Source organism: Panthera tigris, chromosome D4, assembly GCF_018350195.1.
Source record: "Panthera tigris isolate Pti1 chromosome D4, P.tigris_Pti1_mat1.1, whole genome shotgun sequence".
NCBI lineage: Eukaryota > Metazoa > Chordata > Mammalia > Carnivora > Felidae > Panthera > Panthera tigris.
In genome coordinates, this window is record NC_056672.1 from 80,199,565 (window position 1) to 80,225,751 (window position 26,187).

Consider the following 26,187-nt stretch of genomic DNA (forward strand, 5'->3'; position numbering starts at 1 on the left):
TTTAGGGGGACCAGTTGCCTGTCATCCTGGGCAGGATGGGGAATGCCAGGAGGGCCTGACCGAGTGGCCTCGATCGTCTGTCATCACCCTCTCTCTCCCTCTGTTGACAGAGTCGCCCCAGGAAAGGCCGGGCTCCCGGCGCAGTCTGCCCGGCAGCCTCTCAGAGAAGAACCCCAGCATGGAGCCCTCGGCCACCACGCCGTTCCGGGTCACGGTAACTATCTCTGCGTCACCATCGCCACCTGGCCTGGGGTGCCACTCTGCGACCCCGCGGGCCCCCTTCCTGGAGCCTCACGGACCGGGAGAGCATCCAGCCTCCCTTGTTCTAGGTATCCGATCACTCAGCTGCTCCCCTCTCTGTGGCTCAGCCTGGGGGCCACACGGGGGTCCCGTCCTGTGAGGGAGGGGGCAGACGGAGGACAGACAGCCCCGCAGCCACGGGGCCCAGAGCAAGCTGGCCGGGGAAGTGAGAGTCTAGCGCGAGCGAGGCCAGATAAACACACCCTCACGTGTGCACATGCACACCACGCTTCCGCGACTCTTAAGATGCACGATTTTAATTTTTGCGTTTTAATATCTCTCACGTTGCAGTCTGTGGCGTGTCATAATTTAATCGCTGTGTTTTTTCTTTCTTGGAGACCCATAAAATAATGCTGCATCTTAAAACTGATGAGGCCTTAGAATTGACAAAGCACAGCATATATACTTCAGCTATTGATTTCAGTGGCCTCATTAGCATACACCTTTTTATGACTAACCCGAACAGCTTTACAGAGACAGAACGCGGTGACCCTTATCATCTGACTCTCTGTGTCCCGCTGTGTCCTCGCCAAGCACGCACACTATTGTATGTTCCCGTGCGCCCCTCTGTCCAGTGCTCTGTCGGCCACTGGAGGCACAGAGAAGTACAGACAGGGAGAAAACAGAACACGCCGTCTCTTCCCCTGGGAGCTCATGGTCTATAGAGGAGACGGGTGGATGTTTGATCGATACTTCATCCATTCCTTCATCCAGCAGTTTTTATGGCAAGCCAGCTGTGTGCCAGGCACCATTATTGGGACTGGGGCTGAGTGGGAGGAGGTGGCCAAGAGAGGACCTGGTAGACATTCTCATGCTCGAGCTACGTGCTGTGAAGAAAAGCAGGCTGCTGTGATAGAGGACAACAGGAGGGCTTCCTTGAGGTGGTGTGGTCGAGAGGTGATATTTGCGCCGAGGCCCAAGGGATGAGGCGCCAGCCCTATGGGGAGCAGGGGAAAGAGGGTTTTGGGTGGATGGAACAGAGAGGGCACGGGCCTGGCTGTCACCATGCGGTGTGATTTTGGGGCTCCAGATGAGCTAGGAGTAACTAGCTGTTCCCTATGCATTAGAAAGGGTATCCCCCTGGAGGCTGACTTTATGAGCTGGGTCTTAAAGGGTAAGCAGGCACAGTGAAAGAGGGAGTTCCAAGTAGGGGGAACAGCAGCTGCAAAGGCATAGAGGCGCACTAGAAACTGATGTGTTTGTGAAACGGTGAAATGCGTGGTGGGACTGGAGTTGAGGGGTATGGAGGACTGGGTAGGCAGCTGAGCAGCTGGGCTGAGTCTGGGGCCGATGGAGCTTCAAAAGCCAGGCTAAGCGGGGTGGGGCTTTCCATGGGGCAACTGATTCTCCCGCCTGTCTGTGTGTCATAAGAATGCTTGCAAAACAGATTCTTAGGTTCCCTCAAGATTTCAGTGCAGTGGGTCAGGGGCAGGACCTGGGTATCTGCATTTAAAAAGCTCCCCCAAGAGGTGGGTGTGAGCCTCAGGCTCTGAATTGGCCTTGGGCAGCAGGAGGAAAGGGAAGCCTGTGCCAGAGTGGATTCAGGGTCACTCCCCTGGGTGTGGTGGGGGCCCCTGGAAGACCATCTCTAACCTGCAGGGAGGGCAAAGACGCTGACACCTGGGTGACCCTGACTCCAATCAGTCAACTGGAGCTGAGGCCAAGTCCTGCCTTCCCCCGGGCCCTAGGGGCCACAGCCTCTGGGGCTGAGCCTTCAGGGGCCTTAGGGAACAAAGACTAATAATAACGTAGCCACCTGCACTATGCTTCCGGTCCTACGTAGATGATCTTTTTTAATCCTCAAGATAGCCCTGAAGCTGAAACTTTGATCACCCCATTTCACAGATGAGAAAACTGAGGCTCAGAGAGGGGAAGTCACTCAGCTAAGCTCCAAGCGCCACTAAACGGTGGAGCCAAGGTTGAGACCAGCCTCTCTGACGTCAGGGCACAAGTGTGCACTCCCGGCCGTGAGCAGGGGAGCCGTTGCCCCCGTGCCCTCTTGGAACCTCCCAGTGTTTCTCCTTGCCTGTTCCCCTTCCTTTTGCTGCTCTGATAGAGGTATCATCACACCTTGAAGTTGCTGTCACTGCGGCTCTTTAACTGCCGGGTAGGTTTGGCGTCCTTCTTGTAGTGACGTCTTCGCCCCATTAACCGTGTGTGGGTCAGAGCCAGCCCCAGGCTTCTGGACCCCCAGGCACTGGGACTCAGTCCTGCCTGCACGAGCTGGGTCCGCAAGGTGGAAAGCGTGTTCACTTGTCACTTTACCCACTTCTCACAGCAACCTGGAGGGGAGGGACCATTCGTGTCTCCATTTCACAGATGAGGGAGCTGAGGCTGAGAGACATGAAATCATTTGCTCGGTGTCACACAGCTCCAGAATGATGGATGCCAGGACCGTTGGACATTCACGTTTTGTGTCCTTCCCTGGACACCTTGGCCCTTTTCTGTGTGGAGCAGTTCAGGGTGTGAGTGTCTATACTGGGCTGTGCTTGGACCTCACGGGTGCTAGAGAGCTCAGAGATAGGGATCTGGGTTCAAATCCTGGCTCTTCCGTGACCTGTGTGACCTCATTAGTCACTCAGCCTCTCTGAGCCTCCGGTCTGTATCAGTAACGTGTGGAATGTCCACCCTTCCTTGAAGGACTGTGGTGGACCTTCGTGAGTCCTGGCACGTCGAGGCCCACGTCTGACCCAGGGTGGACACTCAATACTGAATATCCGCCATTATCCTTGGAATCGTATTTCCCTTTTTGGCTTTGGAACAGTAGAGATCTGGGGAGGGTCAGGGTGGAGAGCCAAGGACAGGGCGTTTGGTGGGAGGGAGCCGGGCTTGGGTGTTGGGGACGGATGCTTGTAGGACCAGAAGCACACCCTCTTCTCCTGCCCAGCTTGCACTTCCTCACATGTGCTGCCATAGGCCGCATCCTCACGTGCTTGGCTGACTGCTGCTGTGTGTACCCTCCCCCCTCCCCCGCCGAGGGAACCCAGGCAACATGGTTTTGCCCCGGGGGAGGCAGGAGACACAGTACAGGATATACCTGAATAACTGGTGTCTTCGCTGCCGTTTGAAACTCGGGGGACAGGATGTCACCCCCTCTCACAGAAATGCCCTTGTGCAACCATGGAGTTTAATGGAGAATCAACATGTTGTGTTCGTTCGGATTCATTCTGTCTGCCTCCCCCATGAAGACTAAAGCCTGGGAGAGGCTGGACTTGTCCAAGGTCACCACTCAGCTGGGAGCACTTCTGGGTCCCGGCTGTTTGTACCCATACGTGGCCCCAACCTTTTGTGATTTGGCCTGGGACTGCAGCCACCCCACAGGGCATCAGGGGCTGGGCACAAGTCCCACCTCTGTTTCTTGGAGATCATGTGACCCTGGGGGACCCTCAGTTTACCCTTCTCTAAAATGAGGAGTATGGACTTTGTAAGGCAACATGTGGTTTGGGCATAAAGTGGGCGCTTAAAGATTTCGATGCAGTAACGAAAAGAATGAGCTAAAAGTCAGCAGACTCAGGGCTGAGCCTCATATCAGCTTTGTGACCTGGGCAAGACACAGAACCTTTGCCCATCTGGTATGACTTCCTTCTATCTACAGGTGGAGTTGGGGGTGGGGAGTGGACCACTAGGACCCATGGTGCCAGCAGGCTGGGGTGTGCCCTGAGAGCTATGGAGGACCCTGGACTAGGGTAGGATGGAGAAGGGAGCTGGGAGCACGTGACCACATGGGCCTTCTGCCCGTCTCTGGCCCTCAGCTCTCAGGCTCCACCGAGATGTCGAGGCCAAGATTCAAACCCTTTTCTCTGCATCAGTAGGGAATCCTGGAAGGAAGAGAGGGAAGGCAGGCAGCAAGCCGGGGCCCCGTATCTGCACACGCTGTCAGACGGGGTCTGGGGGCTCTGCCTGGGCCCATCTCCCTTCCCAAAGCCCAGGGATCCTTAGCACAGCAGCATGCCGCCCCTTCTCACCTGCCACTCCATGTTAGGAATTCGTGGTTTGATTTGGGGGGAAGGTGATGGTGACTGTTACCTGTCTCCCCACGGGTCCCCTCAGCCCGCCACCTTCCCCAGACCCAACCTCCCCTTGGTGTAGGCTGGGTCCTTCCTGTCTGCCCCCCACCCCCTCCCATCGACCTTGAGGAGGGCTGGCAGGGCTGGGGTGTGGGAGGCGGCAGAGACTCTGGGAAACTTGACAGCCAATTGATTCCTCTTCGGGAAGTTGAAAGTGGAGAATCGTGTTTGAAGGTTTAGCTGAAATTAGGTCTCAGGGCTATTTTTTGCAAGATGGAGAAGGAGAAGTGTCAGGGAGGGGAAGGCCCAGGGGGGTGGCGGAAGCTGCAGATAAACTCAGTCGCGGGTTGATTGCAGATGCTTCTGGAAGGGGGTCTTAGTTCCTTTCAATCACCTACTTCTGCTGGATGCTCATTTGTGCGCACCCCGGGTGGTGGGATGGAGGTGCGGCCGGGGTGCTGTGGGAACGCAGAACACGGGGCAGTTACCATCGGCTGATAACGGTAGGGAAGAAATCCTGGAGGAGGATCTTTGGGGCTGAGCTTTGAGGGATGTGTAGGAGTTTGTCAGGAGCAAAGGGAGAAGAGTATTCCAGCTGGGGGAGACGTACGTGAATTGGAACAAGCCAACGGCCCTGTGTGATTAGAGTGTTGGGTGAGTTGGAGACATAAAGGAGGGGGCACGGGAGAGGAAAGTGAGTGGGTGGAGGCTTTGGACTTGCCCCTGTGGGGCACAGGAGCCACAGGCGATGCTGGGTAGGAGTGGAGCCAGCAGATCTCTGGGATGCGGACTTCCAGCTCCACACCCCTCTCCCCACTCCTGCAGCTTTTCCCTGCGCCCTTTTCGTGACTCAGCTGTCTTTTCCCATCACACACATAGTGCCAGGCACGTGGACATAAACACACAGGCCTGTGAGGGGGACCCCTTCGACACCACCGTGGAAGGCCGTTGGAAGCGATCACGAACGCTTCCCCGTACAGAGGAAGGCCTGGAGCTCAGAGAGGGGAGGGTCCTTTCCCAAAGTCACACAGCCTATCTGGAACGGGGCCTGGAATCGAGCCCAGGTGTCCCTGTGTCCGTGCCCCCCTTCGGGGCTGCTCACGCCTTGCCGCTTCCAGCCCTCTCTTCCCTGCAGTTGAGTCCTTCTGCCCACCTCCATCAGGCTTCCTGGGAAGAGAGGCTTAAGGAAATGGGCATTTGTGGGTCTGAAGGTCCCCAGAGGCCTCCGATGGCTCCTGCCCACTCGTCACACACTGCCACCTCCTGGTCTGCCTCTCTTCCTCCATTCGTGCCCCTTCTCAGCTGGGGCGACTCGAGTGAGGCATCGGGGTGGTGGACGGAAAAGCTGGTCAGGCTCACAGACCAGATGAGCCACCTCTGTCACTGCACAGGTGGCGAAACTAAGGCCCAGAGAGGGAAGGCTTGCCTGGAATACTTGTCGGGGCTCCCTCCGCCACCCCAGGCTGCTTTGGGCCCATCTGTGTCTGTGGCCCCCAAACCGGTGTGGGGATGTCAGCCGTGTGGCCGTGGTTGGGTGTGACTGAGCAGTAGGGCCGGGCCCTGGATCGGGGTCCCACAGATGGGTGCCCCGGGCCCCTCCTCGCAATACCCTGCTCAGTGGAGGCCTGTGAGCTGGAGTCTCCCGGCCCGGTGGGTGGCAAGTGTTCTGCGGATGAGAGGGTGGTGGAGAGAGGCTAATTGTTATTAAACTGTTCAAACCCAAAAGGAAAATTACTATCATTTTGGTCTGTGTCCACCTTCTGCAGGGAGAAGCTCCTTTCCTGCAGCGGGAATCGAGGAGACGGGAATGTTATCACAGGGCCACCCGGGGGCGAGAGCTGGCCAGGGCAGCCAGGGTGGGCCAGGACGCTCTTTGGGGCAGAGATATGGGGTGAGGGGCTATTTGGAGCCTCCTGAACCTGAGGTCAGGCCGGGGAGTGACGGCGGGCTGTGGTATTTGGTGCTGTTGGAGAGCTGCCTGCCTCATTAATAAATGATGGTATCATCGCGGGTCTCTGAGCCTCTCTTTCCCCATCTGTAGATGGGCACAGGAGCCCCTCACTCACAGAGTGGCTGTGAGGGCCCAGTGTCTGGCCTTCAGCCAACGTTCATCCTCTGTTCCCTCTTCTGGTGGGTGGGGCTCACTCCTTCCAGACACCTTCCCCCAGAGTCCCAGGTAATCAGACAGACCCCGTCCCTTCTGTACCCATTATCTGCGGCCCCAGAGCAACATGCCTTTGGTGGAGCTTCTAGGGCTCAGCCCCGGCACCAGGAGGTGGAGGTGGGCAAAGTGATACCCAAGGGACCAGAGACAAAGTTCCCAGGTGGTGAGTACAGATGCGGGGAGCTGGAGACGTCTGCGCAGGGCCGTTTCCTGCCAGTTGGGGGCAGCAGAGGGCAGCGAGTGGACGCCTGGGCAGCCGCTCCCAGAGGAGAATGGAAGTCCCTGGGGTTTGTGTGACCCCCCCCCCCCAGGGCCACAGGGGCCCGGCTGAGCTAAACGAGCTCACCACTGGGTGGAGGAAACAACTCAAATCGAGGAGCACCTCTGGGCAGCTGGGTCTGGCCCTGGTGGCTGAGCTGACTGGGCCCGGGTTGGCCAGAGACCTGGGGGACCCCTGAGAGAGGGCCCAAATTAGAGACACTGGAATGGGGCAAGGCCTGGGGCCAAGGCCGCTTTCCAGCAGGAGAGGCACAGGCTGAGGCCGACCAGCCTGAGGGCCGCCAGGCAGCATCGGGGCACTGCCGCCATCGTCAGGCTGGCTAACAGACACTCTGGTGGTCATCCTTTGATGGCTTGCAGGTGTCTTGGTCCACCCCCACCAGTACTTCGAAAGGGAGCAAGGCAGGTGTTCTGGCAGAGGTGGGGTGGTTGTCAGAACTGGGGCCGAAAGTCCTGCCGACGTGGGTTCAGATCCCAGCTCTGCCAGCCCCTTGCTGTTGGAACGGTGTTGAAGTTCTTGCAGAGCCTGGCCCACAGCACCAGCCCAGCCTCTGCCAACCAGTCGTGTTCTCTCCATTTTATAGATGAGAATGCTGAGGCCCAGAGAGGGAAGGTGAATTGTCCCAGGTCACACAGCCAACTGCGGACAGAGCTGGCATCTGAACCTGGGCTTCCCCATTTCCCTGCTTCATCCTGCCTCGTCCCTACCTCCAGCTGGCCTGGTCCCCAAGGGTCAAAAGGTGTCTGTTCAGGGCAGAAAGGAATGGCTCCCCTCATCTCACCCCACCCTGTGGCCTCTGCAGGCCCTCTTCTGGGTGGGGGGGCGGGGCTCAGATGCCCTCACTTCCCCACCCCCTCGTGGGAAAACAAAGCAATTGTCTCTGTCACATCAAGTGGCATTTGGGTTGGATTACAGACATAATTATATCTGAGTCTTCAGGTGGGAATTGTTTCTAAAGCCAGGAGGCCCTCTTTGGAGGTGGCTGCAATGACATCTGTTTCCGATACAAGGCCTTGCATTGGGATGAGTTACTTTTCCTCTGGAATTGCTTAAAGAATGCCTAAAATAAGCCACAATTGTTATTACCCTCCTCCAGCACCTTAAATGGCTTCCAGGGGGTGGGATCCAGCTCCCCAGCTGCCACCCCCCAGGCCTGTCCCAGCCTCAGTGCCTTCCTTCGTACAGGCTGGTCCTGTCCACAGGCCCTCTCCATTTCCCTGCCTTGAGAGCTCCTTCCCTCCTCCACACTCCCTCACTCCAGCAGGCATCTCCTCCCCTATGCTTCAGAGCTCAGTCACAGTCAGACTGTGACTTAACCATCTACCAGACGGTGACTTTCTCAAGGGCAGCGACTGTTTCTGATTTATCTGAACCCTGGGCATTGAGATGGGGCCTCATGTGTGGTGGGCCCCTGGATGGGCTTGTGCAGTGAAGGTGTGTGAGAGAGAATGGATTGGGTGAGTGAGTGCAGGGTGGGGAGGGGGATGAGTAGGGAGCAGAAGTCCCTTCTGAGAGCCCCGCTTGATGTCTCTGGGGCCAGGTGGACACCCATCTTGGGAGGAGAGGTCAGGAGGTCAGGACAAGTCACTCGGACCACCACAGAGCCCTGGCAAGGACACCAGCCCTTGTTGTGAAACTGACCTTGACTCCACTCCATGGGTTCCCATGATCCCTCAGGGGCAGAACTCCCAGGTAAGCCAGGCCTGCAGATGGTAAATCACCCAGGAGGAGAAATAGCCTATAAAATCCTCTCCCCAAACGGTGCATTTTGTATCCTGTAGTGAAAAGGGCTTTAAAAAGCATTGCTCACTCAGGTGGATTTATGAGGGTTCCACCTGCCTCTCACCTCTCCCTCCCACTAATGTTTCTCGTCCCTGGGGCTGTGGCACCCTGGGGTCTTGATGCTTTTTGGTGGCTCTTGGTCCAGGGAGAAAAAGGGTAGCACCTCTTCCCTGCCTTGCTGATGTAGGGTTACTCCAGACCACCTAGGTACCTGGGGGGGGGGGCGCGGGAGGGGCAGGAGGAGAAACCGACTTCCTGGAAGCCCCCTGTGGCCCAGCACAGAGCTGGAGTCCCCACCATTCACACCCTTCCTTCCTGAAAGCTGTGGTCTCCAGAAGATTCCTCCCATTTGTTGTTACCTGCAAATGGGTCACCAGGGAGGGGAAAGATGGCATGCCTACACTGGAAAGGATTTAGACCTCAGCCAGACCAATCCCCTCATTGTAGAGAAAGGGAAAGTGAGTCACAGAGAGGCTAAGGTACCTGCTTAGAGCCTCGCCGTGCAATAATGGAATTATGGAAGAGCTTGGGCTCTGGCACAGGCTATCTGGACTGACCCCAGCTTGGCTGCTTCCTGGCTGTGTGGCTCTGTGAAAGTTGCTTGATCTCGCTGGGCCTCCATTCTGTCATCTGCACGTTGGGTTGTGAGAACGAAACCAGGAAAGTCACGTGAAGCTCTAATACGGCGCCTGAAGCTTGGGGCTGAATAAGTACATCTGGCTTACTCTTATTAGCACGTTGGAACGGTCCTCGTTCTTATTAATAGCCAAGCTGGGTTTTTGGACTCAGCTTTCTTGACTCCTAACATGGTTTTCTTGCCATTCTGCCAGGTGGCCTCTGGTAGGGGTGTTCACTCATGCAGGGTGTACAGAGCACAGGACAGGGAATAAGCTCTGAAGTTAGTGAGTCACCCCGGGAAGACTGGCCTGGTGCTGGGACTTCAAGCAGGGCCTGGAGGGGGGAGGGGGGAGAAAGGAAGGGGGAGATCCTGCTGCAGGGGTGAGGCTCCCCGAGGGAGCCAGCTTCCCTGCAGCCACGCAGCCCTCGGTGCTGGACTCCCCAGCCCGGGGTCAGGGCTGGCCAAGGGCTTAAGCAGCTGATGAAGTGTTTGTGGCTGTCCAGACCTCTGGGACAGGCTGCTTATGCTAAGGCAAGTGTCGGCTAGCCAGAGGATTTATGGGGCAGTGAGTCACTCCCTGGCTGCTCTGGGTTATCACCTCCCTCCCTGAGATCTCAGAAACGTGTGTGTCATTTCATCAGTGTTCACTGATGCCACTCAGTCCTGGGCCCTGGCACGTATCAGGAGGGCATCTCTGATGTCCCCGTTACCCCCTCCTACTACCTGCACACACTCATCCTCTTCCCAACTGGGTGCCCCCTTCCTCCTTCCTCCCAGGCTTCCTTAGGGGCCCCCTCGATCCGGGTGTGGTCTGCACTGTTGGGGGAGGGGTCATGCCCCACGTTATCAGCCTGGGCTCAGGTGGCGGGGTGTAACTGGGAGGTCAGAGAGACCTGTGCTGGGGCGCCTGGGTGGCGCAGTCGGTTGAGCGTCCGACTTCAGCCAGGTCACGATCTCGCGGTCCGTGAGTTCGAGCCCCGCGTCAGGCTCTGGGCTGATGGCTCGGAGCCTGGAGCCTGTTTCCGATTCTGTGTCTCCCTCTCTCTCTGCCCCTCCCCCGTTCATGCTCTGTCTCTCTCTGTCCCAAAAATAAATTAAAAAAAAAAAAAAAAAAAAAAAAAAAAAAAAGAGAGACCTGTGCTCACTCCATGGGCCTCTGAGGCAGCCAGGCTTCGGGCTGTCATACCTCTGCACCATTGCCCGTGCCAGGATTCTGCCCGGAATGCTCATCTGCGGTTTCCCTGCCCCAGATAAGCTCAGCAAGACCACCCATTGCCTCGCTTTCAGTGTTTCTACTACGCTCTCAAAAGCTGTCTCCTCCGGCAAACCCACCCAGACTGACCACAAGGGAATCCCTTTAAAAACCTCCCAGAGCACGGGGCGTGCCTGGGGGGCTCAGTCGTTTAAGCGTCGACTCTTAATTTTGGCTCCGGTCATGATCTCACGGTTCGTTAGATCAAGCCTTGCATCGGGCTCTGTGCTGACAGCGCTGAGCCCGCCTGGGGTGTGCTCTCTCCCTCTCTCTCTCTCTCTCTCTCTCTCTCTGCCCTCCTCAGTTTGCACACGCCCCTGTGTGTATGTGTGTACGCATGGGCGTTTTCTCTTTCTCTCTCTCTCTCTCAACATAAATAAACATTAAAAAAAAAAAAAAAACTTCCCAGAGCATATTCTCAGCCTTTCTCCTTTTTCCTTCATATCGTTAATATTTGTTAATTAGTTCAGGAAGTATTGAGGAATACTTGCCATGTGTCCTGCACTGGGGAGCCAGGCCAGCATGGTCCCCACAGTCCTGTGAAGGAGGGAGGCATGAAATCAATACATGTATAATTACAACGGTGATAAGTCTGCAGAGGGACCTGGCCTACTCGGAGGGCATTTTGTCGGCACCTCAGGACAGACTGTGAGGAGAAACAAAAAGGTGTGCAGGATCCACTGGGCAAAGGGGTCTCCATTCTAGGAAGTGGGAACAGCCTATGCCAAGGCCCTGTGGCAGGAGGGGCTGGCGATTCTGAAAGTCCCATTGAAGCCACTGGGGTTGGAGCCCAGGGGATGGATTATGAAGCGCTTTAAGGGCCTTGCTAAGGGGCTAGGCTTTTATCCCCAAAGCTCTGGGAGCTGTGGAAAGGGGTGGAGCTGGTCAGTGCAGGATATGATCTGCTTTTACAAGGACCCCTCTGGATGCCCTTGGAGAATGGACAGGGGAAGGGAGGCAAGACCGGAGGTAGCAAAGCAGCGAGGAGGCTCCTGGAGGTGTCTAGGAAGGGCCAGGTTCACCTCTCCAGCTGCACTGTGGAATCCTTGAGGGCAGAAATCCCATCCCTTCCAGGACTCAGCACATGGGGAGGCTCAGAGAATACACCCTGAATGAGCTGTTGACCAGCAGACTTCCCCACCAAAGGAGATTTGGGTTCTACAGTTTGCTTTGATAAACTCCTGCTCTCTCTTTCCTTCCGGCTAATGGCTGGGCTGGCCCTTGGTGGTCAAAGTCCAAGCCATAAAAATGAAGATGATAGTAACTGACATTTCCTGAGTGCCGGGAAAAGGGCTAAATTCTTTACATGTGTGATCTCACTGACTTGTCACAACAACCTGGAGGTGACGACTGTTGTCCTCGTTCTACAGAAACTGAAATGGACTCGGATGGTTAGGTCACTGGCCTAGGGCCCGTAGTCATTTAGTGGTAGAACCCTTTGCTGCCATGCCTCTTGGGGGCGAGGGATAAAAAGTATTTGCCTTTTTCCCAGGGATTCCTAGAGAGTGAGGTAACCCTAGGACCTAGGTGGAGTTTTAGGTGTGATGATGGCAGGAGGAGAAATGTTTGGGGCAGGGATCTCCAGCTCTGGACAGGGGGTGGGGCCCTGAGGCCACATGACTCGGAGAAACCACACGTTCAGGGAGCTGTGAAGGCAAAGTTTCAGGGTGTGAGAGAAGCAAATAGAGATTCTGGTGCAAAGTGAGGTCCTGCCCACAGATCATGGGGATTATGGTAGCAGCAGCATTTTCTCCCCTTTGACCCAAGACCTGGGCTCCTAGCTTTTTGTGGTTGTGAATATGAGTCCATATGAGCTGGTATGTTTGGTCATTCTGTATGTGCCTGGTGACAGCTGAGTATGTATGTATATTTGTGAGTTTGTTCCGGTGTATTTGTATCTCCATTTGCATGATTCATGACCGTATGGGTGTATTTCTCTGTGTGCTGGTCAGTGTGCACGTTTGTTTATGTGTGTGTATCTGTGTGTGGTAGTGATGAGGGGACTTGTATGTTTATGCCTGCATTTCATTGTGGGCACGCACCCCCCCGCCCCACCATGTGTCTTTGAATGCATGCATGTCTTTGAATTTGTGTGCATTTCTGGCTGTGTGTGTTTCTCCATAGAAACGTGTTGAAGTGTGGGTTTTTTGGCAATATTTTAATGCAAGAGTGACCCTTCTGTGCCAAAACCCAGCCCCCTGCTGGCTCTCATGGCTCTTGAATAGGTTCTCGTTCTGCGGCCCGAGTAGTCTGGCTGCCTTCTCTGGGTAAGCTGGGGTGTGGAGGTCTTACCCTCAAAGCAGCACTGGCAGGCGACTACAGAGGGTAATGTGGGCATAGGGTGGCCCGTGAGTAGGTGACTACCAGGAAGGCACCAGCTTCATCCTGGCTTAAAATGCCTGTCCTCTTACGGCTGTCACAACGTCGGACATGCCACCATGAGTGAGTCATTCCCCAACTGGGACCCTCTTTGATGGTACATACTTCCCAGGGGAGGAAGCCAGGGAAGCCTGGCAGCTTGCTGAGGGCAGAGCCCCAGGAACAGGGAAGAGGAACGGTGTGTCTGAAGGACTGAGGAAAAGCCAGAGAAGCCTCTGGTCCTGTTAGTGCCAGGCCTGGGGGAGCCCAGCTGTGGAAGGCACAGCTGCTCTGGCTTTAGCTGTTTAGAATCACCAGATATCAGCACTGGAATGGAGCCTGGTGATCACCCAACCCAGCCCTTATAATACAGAAGGGAAGACTGAGGTCTGGAGAGAGGAGATGTGGGGAGCCGGAGAGGTTCTCGAAGGGTGGGGTGCAGGCGTGGCAAAGAGCACTGGGTGAGGAGATTGGACACCTAGGCTCTGCCGTGGTTCTGCTACTGCCTTGCTCAGTGTTTCTGGGAAGTCCTCCTGCCCTCCTGCCTTCTACCATGTGGGCATTGCCCTGGCTGCCTGATCTGGCCCCTCCTCGCGACTCTAGAAGCAGGACGTCTTCCCGGAGCCTAAGGCGTCGAGGCTGCCCGCCAGCCAGTAATGCCCAGCAGATCTCCTCTCCTAGGGTCGAGAGAGGTGGAACTATCTAGATGGGGTCTTCCGCTCCCTTTCCTGTGTTTGTCGGTGTGATTTTGGCATCCGTGCAAAGCTGCAGAAGGATACTGAGAGACACGCCTGTTAAGGCGGCTTCCTTCCCTGAAGGCTCTCTGTGTGGGTGCAGGCCTTGGAGACGGCCACTGGAGGAGGAGTGGGGCCTGGGCCGAGGGAGAGCCCGCCGGGTTCTGCCTCCATCCTGAGCGCTGTCTCAGTGGGAGTCAAAGGCAGGTCAGGCCCACCACCGGTCTGTCTGTTAGAAGGGGAAAGGCCCTGAAGACAGGACCGAGGATGCAGGACCAAACAGACGATGGAGCCAGGAGAAGGGACTCCCGCTCGACAAGAGTGCCCGCTGTGTGCCAGACACGGTGCCCGGCGCTTCACACTCAGGGTCCAAGATGGCTCAGAGGACCAGTGGTGGCCTGCCACCTCTGGGTGCCCAAGGGGTGGTGCTGGAGTGCAAACCCGGGGTCCCCTAGGTGCTGCCTAGGGGACTCCTGTGTGAGGCATGTGTGAGGCTGGGCCTGGGCAAGGTGTCCCCTCCCTGAGCCACCAGTCCTCACCCGTGACACTGCTGTGCTCAGGGAGAGAGTGCAGTTCCTTTCTCTCCTCTGGTCTGGCCTGTGGCCCCCGGAGCCTGGGGCTGAGCTGTTTGGCGAGGACGTGCGGGCACATATGTCGAGGGCCCCCATATGTATAGACACCCCCAGCCGCCTAATAGCTCTGCTGCTCTTAGCGAGGGGCTTAGCTTCTCTGGGCTTCTGTTTCCCCACCTGAAAACCCAAAACATTCTGAGTTCTGAGGCATCCTCCCCGCATTCCTGATAACAGGCCCATCCCCCCAGGCCTCCTTCCTGGGACTTGGGGGGTGTTCAAAGAGTGCCAGGGGCAGGGACGCTGCAGAACAGGAGCTCCATAACTGGTCATCTCTCCTCATCGGCCCCGCTCGGAATTGACTGAAGTGGGTGAATGAACACATCACGTGTCTGGAATTCCTTGGGGCCCTTGAGAGAGTTTCTCAGAACATCCTGAGGAAGGGATGAGGAGGGCTGGGGCCAGATGTCAGGATGGTGGCACAATGGCTGGATGGGGATGGGGGAGCTGCTGAGAAGCATGTGGAAAAACAGCTACAGGCTGTGTTAGTAGAGGCCGAACACCCCATCTGGGGAGGCAGTGGGTTCCGTCCCCACAGGGCTCACTGGCTGCTCGCCGAGCTTTAGACATCGGTCCCTGGTCTGGGGACCGAGCGGCCCCGCCTGCCCCCGGCTCGCACACTTTGCACATTGAGAGGCTCTGTGAGGTTGCTTTAGAAAACGTGCTTACTTTAAAGCCTTCAACCCGGAGGACGTTCTGTGGCTCCGGGACCATTTTGCAAGCCTGTTCATTCATTCACTAGGCATGACACCAGCCTGTCCCTGCTGCGAGATAGCCTTCAGGCTCCTGGGAGAGCCCGGGGCAGACTCCCGCCTGTGGTAGTCATGTACCTTCTCAGGGCAAAACTTGGTGGCTGGAATACAGCCACATCAGCAATGATAATAATAAAGCCGGCAACTCCCATGTTCAGTGGCTTATTATTTACTATATTACTGGTGATATCTTGCCTCTGGATCCTTCCCACAACCCTCTAAAGTAGGTATCATTAGCCTATTTTACAGATAGGGACACTGAGGCTTGGAGTGGAGCAGGCCAGTAATTTGCCCACAACTTGTCTGAATTAAGATACGAACACAAGTGATGCTGGCCCACGGGTGTGATCAGCAGGGTGGCCTCCTGGGGAGGGTTGGGATAGATAGAGTCAGGCCCTGGAAGGTCCACAGCTTTCTCTCTCCTCACTGCACCCCTTCACCCATTTCACACACTGCTGCTGGGCCTTGCCTGCCATCTTCTGGCCAGGGGGGCTGTGGAGTTGGTCCTGAGCCCTGGTTTGCCTGCCCCCTGCTCCCCGTTCTCAGCCACTGGGCTGTCAGGAGGCTCCACCACAGTTCTAGAAAGCAGACCTCAAGAACCCTGTTACAAAGAAGGGACGTGATTTGGCCACTGCCTCTCACTAAGGTTGACTTGGGTTTAGAGTAAGATTTTCTGACTTCTTGAGTTTAGAGCTGCAACCACCTCCAGAAATCACGTCCCTGGACCAGCCCATGAAGGGGCAGGAGAAAAGGCTCGTCTCCCTTCATCCGGGGCTGGGTGAGAAGCCGCCCGTGGCCCTCCGCCCCATAAAGGAGGTCAGTAAGCAAGCTACGAGGCTGGGCAGAGTAGGGAACTGGAGTCTGGGGTCTTTGATTGACCTTGATATGTGATTTTGGGTGAGTCCCTTCCTGTCTCTGGGGCTCGTCTGCCCTTATATACAGACTTTTGGACCTGAGTCCCCTTCCAGCTGTGGCTTTCTGGGATGATGAGCCTTTTGCTAAGTCTGCTATATGCAGAGTCCTGAGCTGGGTCCTCTGGGGGATACAAGGTCCTCCAGGGTGGGCACATGTGATGTGGTGTGGGTGGTCATGGTCGGTTTGAGTGGGGAACAGTAGGCTTTAGGGGGGAGGCAGCTGGTCAGAGGAGCATTAAGTGTGGCCTTAGAGGGAGAGGTGAGGCAGAGGAGTGACACTGGCCTCACTCAACCTCCTAGAAGGAAGAAAGCCTTTAAAAAAAAAAACAAACAAACAGACTCAGAAATAGGATAAAGCTGTCAGTATAGCTACATAATGAACTACATAAATTGTGAAAAATGCCTCGAGGTTCTTTGTACCACAAGCAGTGTAAAAATTGTGAAATTGTCATCAGTGTAGAAAATGAAAACCAAGAAAAAGTACAAGCCCGTTGAGGCATTGGCTGTGAGAGAAGAACCCATCCAAGTTGGCCTTACCCGGCAGGAGGCCAAGGTTGGGGGTGCCCAGAGCTGATGCAGAAGTGCAGATTCCTGCCTCTGTGCTGTGTCCCCTGAGAGCCTCCTGTTCCTTGGCCTGCCACCATTTGTGGTCCCTCTCCATTAGGGATTGCCCTCTGGAGGAGGCTCCCTCCTGCGGCCCCTCACACCTATGAAATATTCGCTGAACTACAGCTGATTAGAGCATCTTGGTGACACTGAGCTGCAGAGTGAGAAGGATTTGGACCCACTGCCTGGAAGGACTGGATGAGGTGGTGTTTCAGCTAGGCCCTGGAGGATGTGCAGAGTTCTGACAAGTGACCACGGGGTAGGTCGTCTTCCTACGGAGGTGAGAGACTGAGGGAGAGGAAAGAAGGGTGGAAGGATAGGAGAAGGGAAAGCCTGAAGAGGGTGGGCAGAGAAGGGGGGCGGTCCTAGTGGAACCCGGCATTAGGCAGGCCCGGAAGCTGTGTGTCCTTGGACAAGCCATCTTACCTCTCTGAGCAAGGTTTCTTCATTTGCAGAAAGGGGTAATGTTTCTCTGTCATTATCTTGTTTGTGTGGGTGACATGAGATGATGTGTACAACTGATGGCTCACTTCATCATGAAGTGATGGGGTGCTGGGGTCATAGGGATGGACAGATCCCGTACGGGGCATGGCTTATAGCAAATGTCCACCCCTCCTCCTGGGCCAGAGAGGGCTGCAAGCCTAGCCTTTGTTGTGTGATGGATGAAATGTGTTGATCACACTGGGTACAACATGGACTTCAAAATGAGTTACTAGCCCATTTCCTTCTGTCCTTATATCACCTGGAATTGAGGCTGGGGTGGGTGAGACCCCCAGAACCCCTCTCAATTCCTCCATCAGGGGATTCCCACCTCCCTTGAGTTTTTTTCTCCCTCTAACCTTCTGTGGTTCCACAGCCTGGATAGCTTGAGCCCCCAAATCTTCCCTCACCTATAAAGGGAGGCCTGGTTCAACCTGGATGTATTGAACTCTGTCCTCCTCCCTGTCTCTTCCGTGGGACCAGGAGCTCCTGGAGTTGGGGATGGGATTAAGCTCTGTCCTCCCAACGCTGCGCAGCCTGGTAGACGGACAAATGAAATGGCCTGAATGGGGGCCCTGGCTGGGGCTTGCCATAATCCTCCTAGGAAGGGACCCCTACCCGCCATGGGTCATGAATGGTGCCCTGCAGCAGCTCGTCTAGCAACGGCTGCCCAGCCTTCCCTCTGACGTGGCTGCAAACCTTGAAGCATGCCCTGGGGATACTCAGCAAACCCTTCAGCCTCTGCCCCCTGCCTGAGCTAGGTGCTAGGGACCCTGTCCTTGAGGAGGTTGCCCCTGCTGGAGTGCCCCTGCTGCGGCAACCAAGGTTGCAGGCAAGGGGCTTCACCCCGAGGGGTCACTGAAAGTCGCCTGCTGTAGGGAAGGCACCCAGGTTAGGGGGCCAGGTGGCCAGGGTACTATCAGGCACTGGCCCCAGAGGACCGATCACATGCCAGCTCTCAGAACCTTAGTTTTCCAGAACCCCGACCTCGCGGGTGGAGGACCGCACGGTGTCAAGCCGGGATGGGGTGCGGGGCGTGGACTCCTCTAGGTGGGTGGGGGCGTGACCTCGTTCTGGGAAGAGGTGAGGGGGCCCGCCGCAGCCCCCCGGGGTCCCCGCCTCTTCGCAGCCCCGCCCCTCGCCTCCGGACCCCCCCCCCCCGCCCCGCTCCCGAGGGGGGGGTCGGGGGGGGGGCTCGGGCGGCCTCGGCCGCGGCCGGCGCGACTCGGCTCGGCGTCGCCATGGCAACAGCGGCTTAGGGGGCGGGGGCGACGTGGCGGGCTGGGCCGGGCGGCGCGGGGTGGGCTGGGCCGCGCTGCGCGGGCCGGGCCGTCGGCGCTCGGTCGGCGGGCGGGCGGGCGGCGCGGGCCGCGAGCAGCTGGGGCTGGGGCCGAGCCCGAGCCCGCGCCCGCCCTCGGCCGCGCGGCCGCCCGAGCCAGGGCGCGGGTCCCGCGCGGGTCCCGGGCCCGCCGCCGCCGCCGCCGCGCTAACCCCGCCTCCCCTTCCCCCTCTTGTCGCCCCGCGCGCAGGGCTTCCTCAGCCGCCGCCTCAAGGGCTCCATCAAGCGCACCAAGAGCCAGCCCAAGCTGGACCGCAACCACAGCTTCCGCCACATCCTGCCGGGGTTCCGGAGCGCCGCCGCCGCCACCGCCGCCGCCGCCGCCGCCGCGGACAATGAGAGGTGAGCCCGCCGCCGCCAGCGCCCGGCCCGGCCTCCGCGCGCCGCCGCCCCGGGATGCGCCCCGGAGGGCGCGGGGACAAAGCGAGAGCCGGGGCTGGGGCGCGCTGGAAGCGGGAGGGCACCGCACGCCCGCCCTCCGGCAACTTGTGGGGCCACCTCGGACGGGGGGGTCACGGCGGGAGGACCTTTCTCTCTCCCCGCGGGGTGAGGAGCGGGTGTCCGCGGCCCCGGGCGAGGCCGGGCGGGAAGTGCCCTCGCCGAGAAGTCCTGCCTCGCCTCGCCGAGGTGGGCATTGTTTCCCGGGCGGTGCGGTGCCCGGCGCTGGGGACCGAAGTGGCGCCTCCACCCCCAGGACCCATCCCCCTGCCTCTGGAGCCCCCGGGTGTCCGATACAAAAGGCATTTTCGGCTGGGTTTTGCCGAGACTCAGTGGTGAGGAAAAGGGTGAACATCTGGAGGGGAGGAGCAGGGGGCTGGGCCGCTTAGGGGGCACATCTGCTCTAAGTAGGGCGCGTGCTCCGCTGGGGGCTGGGGTGAGCACAGGGGGCAGTGCCGGGGCTCTGAGCTCAGGGGCATCGCCTGAGGCTAGGGGAGAAGGGCCTGGTCCTCTCCAGCCTGGGCAGCTGCTTCCCTCCCTCACCTCTCCACTCCCAGGGGTGTCTCCTGTTCCCCTGTTTCCTTTTCCTGGGCAAGCCTGGAGCAGGTGTGGAAATTCCAGGGGGAGGTGGCTTGTGGGGCAGAGGAGGAGAGGGAGAAGGTGGTTCAGCCTGTTCCCAGTCACCAGCAACAGAGCAGGCTTCAGCTCGCAAGGGCAAGCCATCCTGTCCGTGTTCGGGGGCACTGGGCAGACACGGTCCCTCGGGGCCCAGGTCCCCCTCCGTGCGGGGTACCAGCCACGGCACCTTTCCACTTGGGCACAGGCACAGTGATGGATTCCGGTGCCAGTTAGAACACGTCCCTGCTCGGCTAGTGGAGGTGAAAGAACAGGCAGGCACCAAGGAGCCTTTTCAGCATTCAGCCCCGACATCTCAGGCCCCTGGCATCTGCCTTCATAGGGCTGTGCCCCTGTGTATGATTGGCAAGTTGGCACTCCCTGTAGGGGAGGCACAGGTAGAATAAAAATGTCTCTCTCCTTCCCGTTGGCTCCAGCAGGCAGAGGAGTACAAGTTATAGCCCAACTCCTGCCCAAGGTTGAGTGGCTGTTTGACTGACCCCTAGCATCTTCCCGGAGAGTACCCCTCCCACCCCCTGGGAGAATCACTAGACCTTTAATTTCCATCAGCCCAGAGGTGCTCTCCAATGCATCCCCACTGCTGCCTGCAGCTGGTTTCCTGCCCCAGCTGCCAAGCCCAGCCTGAGGCAGGACCCTCAGCCTTTTTCTGATGGCCGTGGTGCCCCAGGGGACCAGGCGTGCCCTGGCAGGAGGAGGCGGCCAGGCCAGAGCTCAGCGCTGGGTGCAGCCACTGCGTCTTTGAAAATCTCGCTTCCCATCTTTGTTATTGTCTGGGCGGCAGGCCACCCGGTTTGCTGCCTTCCTCCCTCCGCCAGCCCCTGCCTCCGGCTTTCTCCCCCGGGAACATGCCCTTCTCTGCGCTTTCCTTGGCGGGGGTCAGGACCCTCTGCACCCGCATGCGGGGGCTTGTGTACGTACCCCGTCTTGTGTGCATGTGTTGGTTGTCTGGGGAGCTGGAGAGCCAGCAGGCGTCCCGGCCTCTGAGTGCGTCTGCCCTCCCGGGAGCAGACAGTGTGCATGCCATGTTTACGTCCCTCCAGCGGGAAGCCTGCACCGAGAAGCCGGCAAGTGCTGGCCGGCAACCCGGCCTCCTGCCTGGAGGTCGGGGCCTGGCCCGGGTGACCTCGAGCAGCTCCTGCCCATCTTGGTCTCAGGTCGGGTCAGCCTTGCCACATGTCTGAGGGGCAAGGAGTGGGGGGTGTCGGGAGTGAAACTATAAGCCCGTTTCTAGAAACGGTGTGAACAGTAGCAGTTGGAGCAGAACGTCACTGGCAGTGGGGTGGAACTGTCTTATTAATTTTCTATAAACAAAATCTGGCTTGGTGGCTTCTCTGGCACAGGAGAGGAGCCCAGATATCTCACGGACGGGCAGAGAGACTGAGTTTGAAATCCCTCGACCCAGCCTTGGAGCTGAAATAGGCTCTGTCAGGACTGGGATCTCCTGTTCGCTGCTTTGCTTAGAAATAACAGCTGTATCAGCTGCTCCGGGGATGGATGGGCAGATGTTTCTCTGGGGCAGGTACTTCTCTGGGGGCAGTCCCTGGAGTCGTCCTGTTTAGAGTTGACTGAGTAAAACCACCTCTGGTGACCCACCCGCCCCCCCTCCCCAAAAAAAAAAGACCGTTCATGGTCAAACCTGGGTGAATGGAGAGGAGCCTCCCTCTTCTCCGATGTGGTGTGGTTGTGCTCTTGAAGGCTGGGAGGACAGAATGGGCTACCTTTGGCTTGGCTTAACGGTGAAGAGAGGGGGGTGGATCCTGGCTCCATGGGACCCCCATGGGGGTAAGTGCAGGCTGGGTGAGGGGATAGGAACGGGAAGGAGGGTGGGAGCTTCTAAGGTGGCGAGTGGGAGCCCTGGTCCCCATGGCTTCCCCTTTCGATAAACAGCACAGGGCACTCTGGGGCGGCCACTTGGGTTCAGACTTTGGATAACGCTGTCTGCTTCAGGGATGCTAAAGTGGCTTTGTTGCACGCTGTCTGCCTGTGTTCTGCAAACTGCTGTGTTGTGGAGGTTATTTTTTGGGCTGGAATTCTCTCATCTGGAGGCTGGAAACCAGTTGGTTCTGTGCTAGGATCTTTGGCTCCCTGGGAAAGGAGTCTGGCTCAGGGGTGGGGACACTGAGCCAGGCTGGTTGGGGGAGAGGGCTGATGTCTGGTCGTGAGGCTGGAGTCAGGCCAGCCAGGGCTTGGTGGGCACAGCTGGGCTCTGGGGGTCTCAAGAGCCACAGGACAGTTTGAGCCTTTATCCTTATTTTCCTGAGATGGTTTAGGGGAGGTTTCTAGCTGGTCTCCCAAATCTCTGGCCCCCTTAGACACTCATTTCTTCTTCGGAGGTTTTTGAAGTGTGCACCAAGGACAGGTGATCATTTCTCCTGGATAACAGAAATGAATGCTGCTCAGGGATTTTCCAGGTGAAAGGTGTGCTGGCAGAAGCATTTTTGTTTTGCAGGCTGGAAATGTTGCCGCTTCATTTACAAGGCTGTTTTAATGTTGGTAAAAGCCATCTAGGATGTGGTGTTTCTGTCTTCCCAGAAGATAATTTCCAAGTCACTCATTTATTAATGTTCCTGAGTAGCTAGGAGGGTCAGCTGGCAATATTGCAATTTCTCCCTGCCGCTGTTTCTGGGTGACTGTGGCCCCACACAGGCTCTGAGAGTGTGCCCCCTCTGGCTCCCAACCTGTCCCCCTACCCCTGTAGTTACTCTGAAGTGGCTGTCCCCATGCCCCTTCCCATTCTTCCCAGTTGGCCCGGTGGAGAGCTGGTCATGTAAATGTGGGCAAGCCAGGTGCAGGTATGCGAGGCTGCTGTGTGCAGAGTTGGAGATTGATGACCCCTTCTCAGGAATGTTGCCTGGAGTTCCCACACCTGAAAGTTACCAATGGTGGGATTCTAGGCTGGGTAAGGCTAGCGAGCGAGATACTTGGATATGGGGGTGGGGGCTTTCAAGAACCCGCAACTGGCTCTAAGTAGGCAGGAAACAGTTCCGCCCCTTTGGGTAAGGCAGCTCTTGGAGACGGGAGAGGAAGCTTAATGAGAAATGGGATCTGTTTCCCTGCGTTAGTTGTTGACAGTAGGTGCAGGAGGGGCTGGGCATCAAGGCTTGGCCTTTCTTGCCTCCCTCCCTCCCCTACCATAGACAGGGAGTGCCTGGTCCTCTGCCTTCCCTTGGGTGACGTCGAGATGATTGTGCAGTTTAGACAGTTTCCGGGAATAATGGGAAGTATGTGATCTTTGGCTTTGAGGCCAGGCGTTCTTGGGGCAAATCACATAACCTTCCTGAGCCTCAGTTTGCACATCTGCAGAATGGGCCTCACGATGATAGTGTCGTTGGATACATTAATGTTAATATATCCAGCACGTGTTTAATAGAAAGTGTCCTGTTCAGTGCTGTTTCCTTAGCAACTAACACCAGGTCTTGCACATTTCTTAAATGTTTCTAAAATTTTATTAAATACATAATAACATGCGAAAGAGGCGAGACTAGCATGTTGTAGGTTTTCAGTAAGGAGTAGTTAACATTGGTGGGGGGAAAGTTACCTCATTTTGTTAAGCCTCATTTTCTCATCTACAACGTGGGAATAATAACTAGCAATCATGCTGTGCTCTGAGGTTCAAGAGAGATATTGGATGTTGCTGCCCCTTGAAAGGTAAAAAGGGCTGTACAGAGAATCGTTATTACCTTGAATGCAAGAAATAGCCAGGCAGAGTAACCCTTGTTCCTGTCTATACCAGGGAAAGCAAACTTCTCCTATATGTGTTTTAAAAGTCTGTTTTAAAAGTCCATTGTTCCATTTTATGTTTGCCGTGTACTTGTTTTTAATTATTTAAGTATTTAGGTAATGTCTAGTATTTCTTTATCCAAAACGATGCTGTTATTTAAATCCTTGAATATTTCTCTTTGTTCACATCTCTGATTGTTCCTATAGGATAAAGTCTTAGAAATGGAATTACTAGGTCAAAGACTATTAACAGTTTGAGGCTTTTGCTAAAAATGTCCCCCCACTGAAAAGCCTATAGTAATTTACACTCCCCCAGTGATTTTTGAGATTCCCCACCTGTTTCCTGACACCCTCAAACATATTGGGTGCCATCATTAAAACAATCTTTGTCACTCAAATGGGCAGAAAAATGGCATTTCTTTGTTACTTGCATTTCTTTGCTTGTTAGGGATTGAATATTGTTTTCCTGAGTTTAATGGCCAGTAGTGCTGCTGCTTCTGAGCCTTGTCTCATCCTGTCCTTTGCCTTCCGAACGTTCTGACAGGCCCCTTGCAGGATTCTTGGTTGCCCTTTTGGCTCCCCTCGGCTCTGAGAGGCCCCATGTAGGTGGATCTTTGTTAAATGGGCTTCTGCTTTCCAAGAAATATGGCAGGCAATTCATTAATTACCTGCAAGGAAGGCTCACCCGGCTCTCCTCTCCCTTCTCCTTCCCTCCCCTCCAGAGGGGAATCAGACTTAATTCTTAATCCGATAATTATCATAAGGTGGCGTGGCATTTACACAGCACTTTGAGAGGTCTTCTGCCCTGCAAGGTAGGTGTGCAGTGAGAGCGCTGTCAGATTCACGGAAACTGAGGCACGCATTCAAAGGCACAGAGGTGGGACCATCACAGAAGCCAGCCTGGTGACAAGGTCCCATCCTGCCTGCAACATTGTACTTGGAGCTTCATGGGCACCTTTGGCTGGGGCGGGGGGGGGGGGGGGTGGCAGGGCTGACCAAGGCCCTGCACATAAGCGCATGATTCTGAGCCTCATCTCCAGAGAGGGAGGGGAAAGCCATAGAACACGACCTGGACGTAGGGAAGAACCAATTTATTTTTTGCTTTCTCATTTTTATCGCCCTCCTTTTAGATCTGTGGCTCCCTCGTGTATCTTCCAGAGATCCGAGCCGGGCAATATTTTTAGGAACAGTGGAAATTAGCTAGTGAGAATGTGATCATCCCAGGCTGGGGTTTCAAAGGCTGGAGAAGCCTTTCTTTGTACAAGCATGTAGGCCTGTGTACATCTGTGCGTGCGTGTTTTTGTACGTCTTGCAGGTACACACTTGCCCTCGTGAAGGTGTGTGTGCATTGTATGTGAATGTCCTTGCACACGTCTGCATTTGAAATGACTAGTCACATGTAAAGCATTTGGAACAGTCCCTGGCACTTCGTATTAGGTTGGACCATATGAAGTGGCCGTTTTTGTAGGTCGAATATGGGCATACGACGGTTCACTCTAATAAGTGCTCACTGAGCATTGACTGCTATCGTTGCTGTCCGTTTTCTTACGTGTGCATGTCTACCGCTGTGTGCACGTAAGTTTGTATACACCGTGTCACGCTGTGTGTATAGTGTGTTGTATGTTTGAGCTCTCACGTGTGCAAATCTGTGTGCAGTTTCTGTCTGGGTGTGTGGCCAGTGACCTGGTCACTTTTGTGAACCAACTGCCCAACTGCTTGGAGAGAGCCTCAGGGCTCAGCATATACCTGGCTGCAGGACAGCTGTCCCCTTAATCTCCTTGTGCCTTTAGGTGCCAGCAGAGTCCAGGCCTGGGGTGCCATGGGGGCCTGTGGCATTCTCATTCTCCACAAGTAACCCTGCCCATTTCCAGGCCCCCACGTCTGAGGATATGCAGATTGACTCTTTAATGGAATTCCTTTGCAAAATACTACTTGAACCAGAAAGTTAATTACCAGGCTTTAATTAATGGCTATTTTAGAAGGCCACAGAAGAGAGCTGGAGATCATAGGGAGACTGGAAAGGCAAGAAGGAAAACATTCAGTGCCCCTGGCTGGCTTTGGTGACTCCTTCCCAGGTAGAAGGGCACACTTTGCCTTTTCCCTGCTGTGACCTGCCAGCCCACCCCACTGTGGGGACTGGCTGCGGGTGAGTGAAGGGGTGCCCCTGTATGAAGAGATGGTCTTCTGGCCATCAGGCCGTCCATCTGTGAGGAGTGGCCTGGGCCTCATTCCCGGCCTGGGGGTGGGGTGTTGTGAGTAGCTGTGCAGGGCCAGCCACCCCAAGCCCCAGCCCTCTGAAACCTCTGCACAGCCAGGTAACATTGCCCAGGCCTGAGCCATGGGAGGGACGCTCACTGGCCAGTCTGCCTTGAAGAGTAACCTCTTCCCTACTTCTCTGGGGCCTTTGGGCTGCTCCCTGCAGCCCTCCACCCCCACCCCTTCCAAGAGCCTAAGAGCCTGAGGCAGCTTCCTACAGGGCCCAGTCTCTCCCTGGGCCAGCTGCCTCCTCTCTCTCTGCCCGCCCCCCCTGCCCACCGGTGCGGGTGGGGGGAGTCCCCTGTGATCCAGCCCACCCACCTACCTCCCAGGACCAGCTGAAAGCTCAGAGGAGATTATTGTGAAGGAAAGGATGTGGGAGATCCCCCTCCCAGCTGGGAGTGCCGGGAAGGGTGGCCTGTGTTAGCTTCCCCTCCTGAGGCAGAGGGAATCTCTGTCCTCTGTGGGTACGTGTGGGCGTGAGCTTGTGGGTGGACGCACAGTGTCTCGCACATACCACAGGGCACAGCCTTGGCTGCCTGCCGTGTCTTGTCTGTAGGCCACCCCACATGCCACACCTGGGCATGCACACATAAGAACTTCTCCCGGCATTTGGAAAGCCACCAGTTGTGCACCAGAGGTCCCCTCTGAGTAGACCAGAGGAAGGAGAGGGAGGCAGGATGGCATGGGGTTATGTTTTTTGGGAAAAAATCTCCCCGGGTGCTGTGTGTCTGTCCAGTGAATATTGTATAAGCTTCGGTTGTCTAAGAGGGGAGGGGCCAGAGGGCAGCCTCAAAGCCCTGCCCTGTAAAGGTTCTCCCAAAGGCAGCCTGAGCACGGCTTTGCCTCCTCCGCCCCCTTGTACCTTGGCTGCCAGGGGCCAGCCTGGAGCGGACGGAGTGCAGGAGTTATGCGAACTTG

At 56.4% G+C, this 26,187-nt stretch overlaps 1 protein-coding gene across 4 annotated transcripts in view; it reads left to right on the forward strand.

Moving 5' to 3' along the window:
- The window catches only part of LOC102964095 (DAB2 interacting protein), a 121,603-nt gene that overhangs the window by 21,952 nt on the left and 73,464 nt on the right, over positions 1-26,187 (forward strand). For 3 of the 4 annotated variants that reach the window (XM_042963802.1, XM_042963800.1, XM_042963801.1), the window contains exons 2-3: positions 111-214; positions 18,407-18,558. In XM_042963802.1, the coding sequence (XP_042819736.1) occupies positions 111-214; positions 18,407-18,558 (256 nt within the window). Of the gene's footprint in view, positions 1-110; positions 215-16,638; positions 16,657-18,406; positions 18,559-26,187 lie in introns of those variants that run through there. The other variant, XM_042963803.1, reaches the window with a different exon arrangement.